General features: G+C 38.6%; 1 protein-coding gene across 6 annotated transcripts in view; it reads right to left on the reverse strand.

Annotated features, from left to right (window-relative positions):
• Window positions 1–3,309, reverse strand: part of LOC106868839 (RUN and FYVE domain-containing protein 2) — a 245,763-nt gene that overhangs the window by 11,760 nt on the left and 230,694 nt on the right. For all 6 annotated transcript variants that reach the window (XM_052969822.1, XM_052969820.1, XM_052969818.1 and 3 more), the window contains 2 exons: window positions 3,164–3,293; window positions 478–572 (listed from right to left, as the gene is read on the reverse strand). In XM_052969822.1, coding sequence (XP_052825782.1) covers window positions 478–572; window positions 3,164–3,293 — 225 coding nt within the window. The remainder of the gene's footprint in view (window positions 1–477; window positions 573–3,163; window positions 3,294–3,309) is intronic.

Below are 3,309 nucleotides of genomic sequence, written 5' to 3' on the forward strand. Positions count from 1 at the left end.
TTGATATCTGAGTACCTTATTATTTATATATATATATATATATATATATATATATATATGAATGATGGGCTTCTTTCCGTCTCCATCTACTAAATCCACTCTCAAGGCTTTGGTTAGCCCGAGGCTATAGTAAAAGACACTTGTCCAAGGTCCCACACAGTAGGACTGAACCTGGAACCATGTGGTTGGGAAGGAAGCTTCTTACCACACAGCTACTCCTATATATACACATTCATACTTATGTTAATGACCTCAGTATATTACTGGTACATGTTTCATCCACCTAGTTGACTCGATTTTGATTTGAGTTCAGGAAAATGAGTTACAGAGCTAAAAGTAAATGCATCAAACCATTTAGTTTTGGCAACCTACTGAAATAAAGAAAAAAATTAGCAGACAAAATAGTTGAAAACCTGCAAGTTGAAGTCATAAAGCAGAGATCTGAATTGATAAGAGAAATATGTACAGATTACTCACTGGCTTAAATGTGTTCCAAGTTCTGCTAAAGTTACTTCTTGTTCTTCAACTGTCTGCTGAAGGTGTAAATGGGATCTCTCAAGGCAAGAATATCCCTGTGCAGACAAAAACAAAAGAAAGAAAAAAAGTCGAGTCAGTAAGCCTCTATGCAAATGCTTGACATGCTAGAAATAGTAACCAAACCTAATGTTTCTCTAAAGGAAGGACACTTTGTAAAATATAACTTTACATGTTCTGCATCTGGGAAATAAAACAGGATGGTTATAGCAGAAACGCTTTTAATCAGAGGATTGCTTAATCAAATGTGACCTAGGGCTAAATGACAGCATCAGTCAAGCCTTGTCATTGGTGCTTGGTCAGCTAGAAATGGCAGTTAAATCTTAATCAAATAACACCTTACAATAGTAATTCTCAATCTGACCAGCTCATGTTTATGTTCACCTCACTCTCCTCCCACACTCTTATAACCTTATCCACCACCCTTCCTGATTCATCTGTATCCACACTCTTCTACACATCTCTTAGACATGCTGCTAAGAAGGCATGCTCTGGTATCGCATCATCACTGTATTTACCTTTGTTTAGATTCCACCAATCTTCCCCTATCCACCCATGTAAAATGCAAGGTAGCCATGAATCTTCTCCACAAAGAGTAAACCAGTCCCTGCTTCCCCATCATATTTTAATCCTCAATACCTGTTAATGCTTTAGCATTTAAACCAGCTATGTCTCGTCCAAATATTCTACCTATTCAAAACCAGCCAGATCCAGCCCCTTACAGTTATCTTACAATATCATCATCATCATTGTTTAATGTCTGCTTTCCATGCTGGCATGGGTTGGACAGTTTGACTGAGGACTGGCAAGCCAGGAGGCTGCACCAGGAGGCTGCACCAGGCTCCATCTGATCTGGCAAGGTTTCTACAGCTGGATACCCTTCCTAATGCCAACCACTCTGAGAGTGTAGTGGGTGCTTTTTACATGCCACTGGCACTGGAGCCAGTCAGGTGGCACTGGCATGGGTTGAACAGTTTATCAAAGAACTAGCAAACTGGAGAGCAGCACCAAGTTCCAGTCTGATTTGGTTTGGTTTCTATGGCTGGATGCTGTTCCTAACACCAACCACTCCATAGATTGGACTAGGTGCTTTTAATGTGGCACTGGCATGTGTGTGTATATCTTATTTCTTTATTGCCTACAAAGGGCTAAACATAGAGGGGACAAACAAGAACAGACAAATGGATTAAGTTGATTACATCGACCCCAGTGCATAACAATTTGCTTTACAATTTGCAAACACCTTTGCTTGAGTAAAGTGGTTTCTCTGTATTTATTTCCTATTGGAGCCCTTTATAGACAAAAGAAATAAGTAAAATAGGAAAGCAAAAGGAGAGAGAAGATAAAGTCAAAAGAAGACCCCTCCACCACACCTCTCTCACCAAGAAAAGAGGAAGAATATGGAGCAGATCATCATCATCATCCACTTTTCTATGCTTGCATGGGTCAGATTGATTTTATTGGAGTAGATTTTCTCAGATATTCTTCCTATCACCAATCCTTACTTTTTCTAAGCAAGGTAATATTTCTCCATGACATTGCTTGTACAGCAGTGATGTGACAATAATTATATAACCTGTTGTGTGATGTCAAAACAACACACACACACACACACACACATGTATGTATGTATGTATGTGTGTGTGTGTGTGTGTGTGTGTGTGTGTGTGTGTGTATGTACACATTGTACAATATGTGTACATGTGTATGCATGCATATATGTATGTGTGGGGACATGGAAATACTTGGGTTGGTGTACAGGTGTGTGGTTGGCCCAATGGGAGTAGAAGGCCCCACTGTTGTTGTTATCCCACTGTTGTTGTTACTCCATTGTTGTTGTTACCCCACTGCTGATGCACAGGCATCATTTGAAAAAAAAAAAGACCTATCTCAAAAATGGCTGGTCGTAGCCTTCACATATGTGAGACTTTCAATCAGGTGACGGCAATACTCAAACATGAACTTGCAGTCATCAAATATGTATGTATACACAATGGGCTCCTCTCATTTTCATCGCCAAATCTTTTCACAAAGCTTTGGTTGGCCTGGGGTTATTGTAGAAGACACTTGCCCAAGGTAACATGCAGTGCAACTGAACCTAGAACCATCTGGTTAGGAAGCAAACTTCTTACCACAGAGCCAAGTCAAATGAAGAGTAGGAAGAAGAAAAAGACAAGCTAATAATGGACAGAAGATGGGGATACAATGTAACAATAGGAATTGAACATTAATCCTATTAACTCGACCTCCATCTTGAATTCAGATGAGCTAAAAAATAACAAAAAACAACCCTTTTCTCAGTTTCTTCTGTCTAACAAATAGAAACAAAATTCCTAGATTACAAACAATAAATTGTTGCTATTATGTTAAACTGTTGTATGTCCAAATGTGTTTTTTTTTTCAATATTTATTTTTGCTTGCAATAGCCGGTTCTTTTGGTCAAACTGTCGTATCTCCAGCTGCTTCAGATGTCAAGATATCAAAAATTGTCAAAGTGAAGTACAACAGTTTTGCTATGGAATGGCAAAACTATCTTTTCATTGTCTTAAAAAGCAACGTTTTGGACATACGACACTTTTGAATAATAGCAATGAAATAAAATGAAATAGAATGAAAATGTTTTTAATACTTTTTGAATTTCTTTCATTTGCTGTAACTCCATCTGTACCAGTGTAACATTATGTCGTTCTTGCTCAAGCGTCTTCTGCAATGTTCCTCTCCATTCCCTCTCAATTCGTAAGTCTGTTTCCAGCGCCGACCTACAAAAGAATAACC

This window comes from Octopus bimaculoides, chromosome 7 (genome assembly GCF_001194135.2).
Source record: "Octopus bimaculoides isolate UCB-OBI-ISO-001 chromosome 7, ASM119413v2, whole genome shotgun sequence".
Taxonomy (NCBI): Eukaryota; Metazoa; Mollusca; class Cephalopoda; order Octopoda; family Octopodidae; genus Octopus; species Octopus bimaculoides.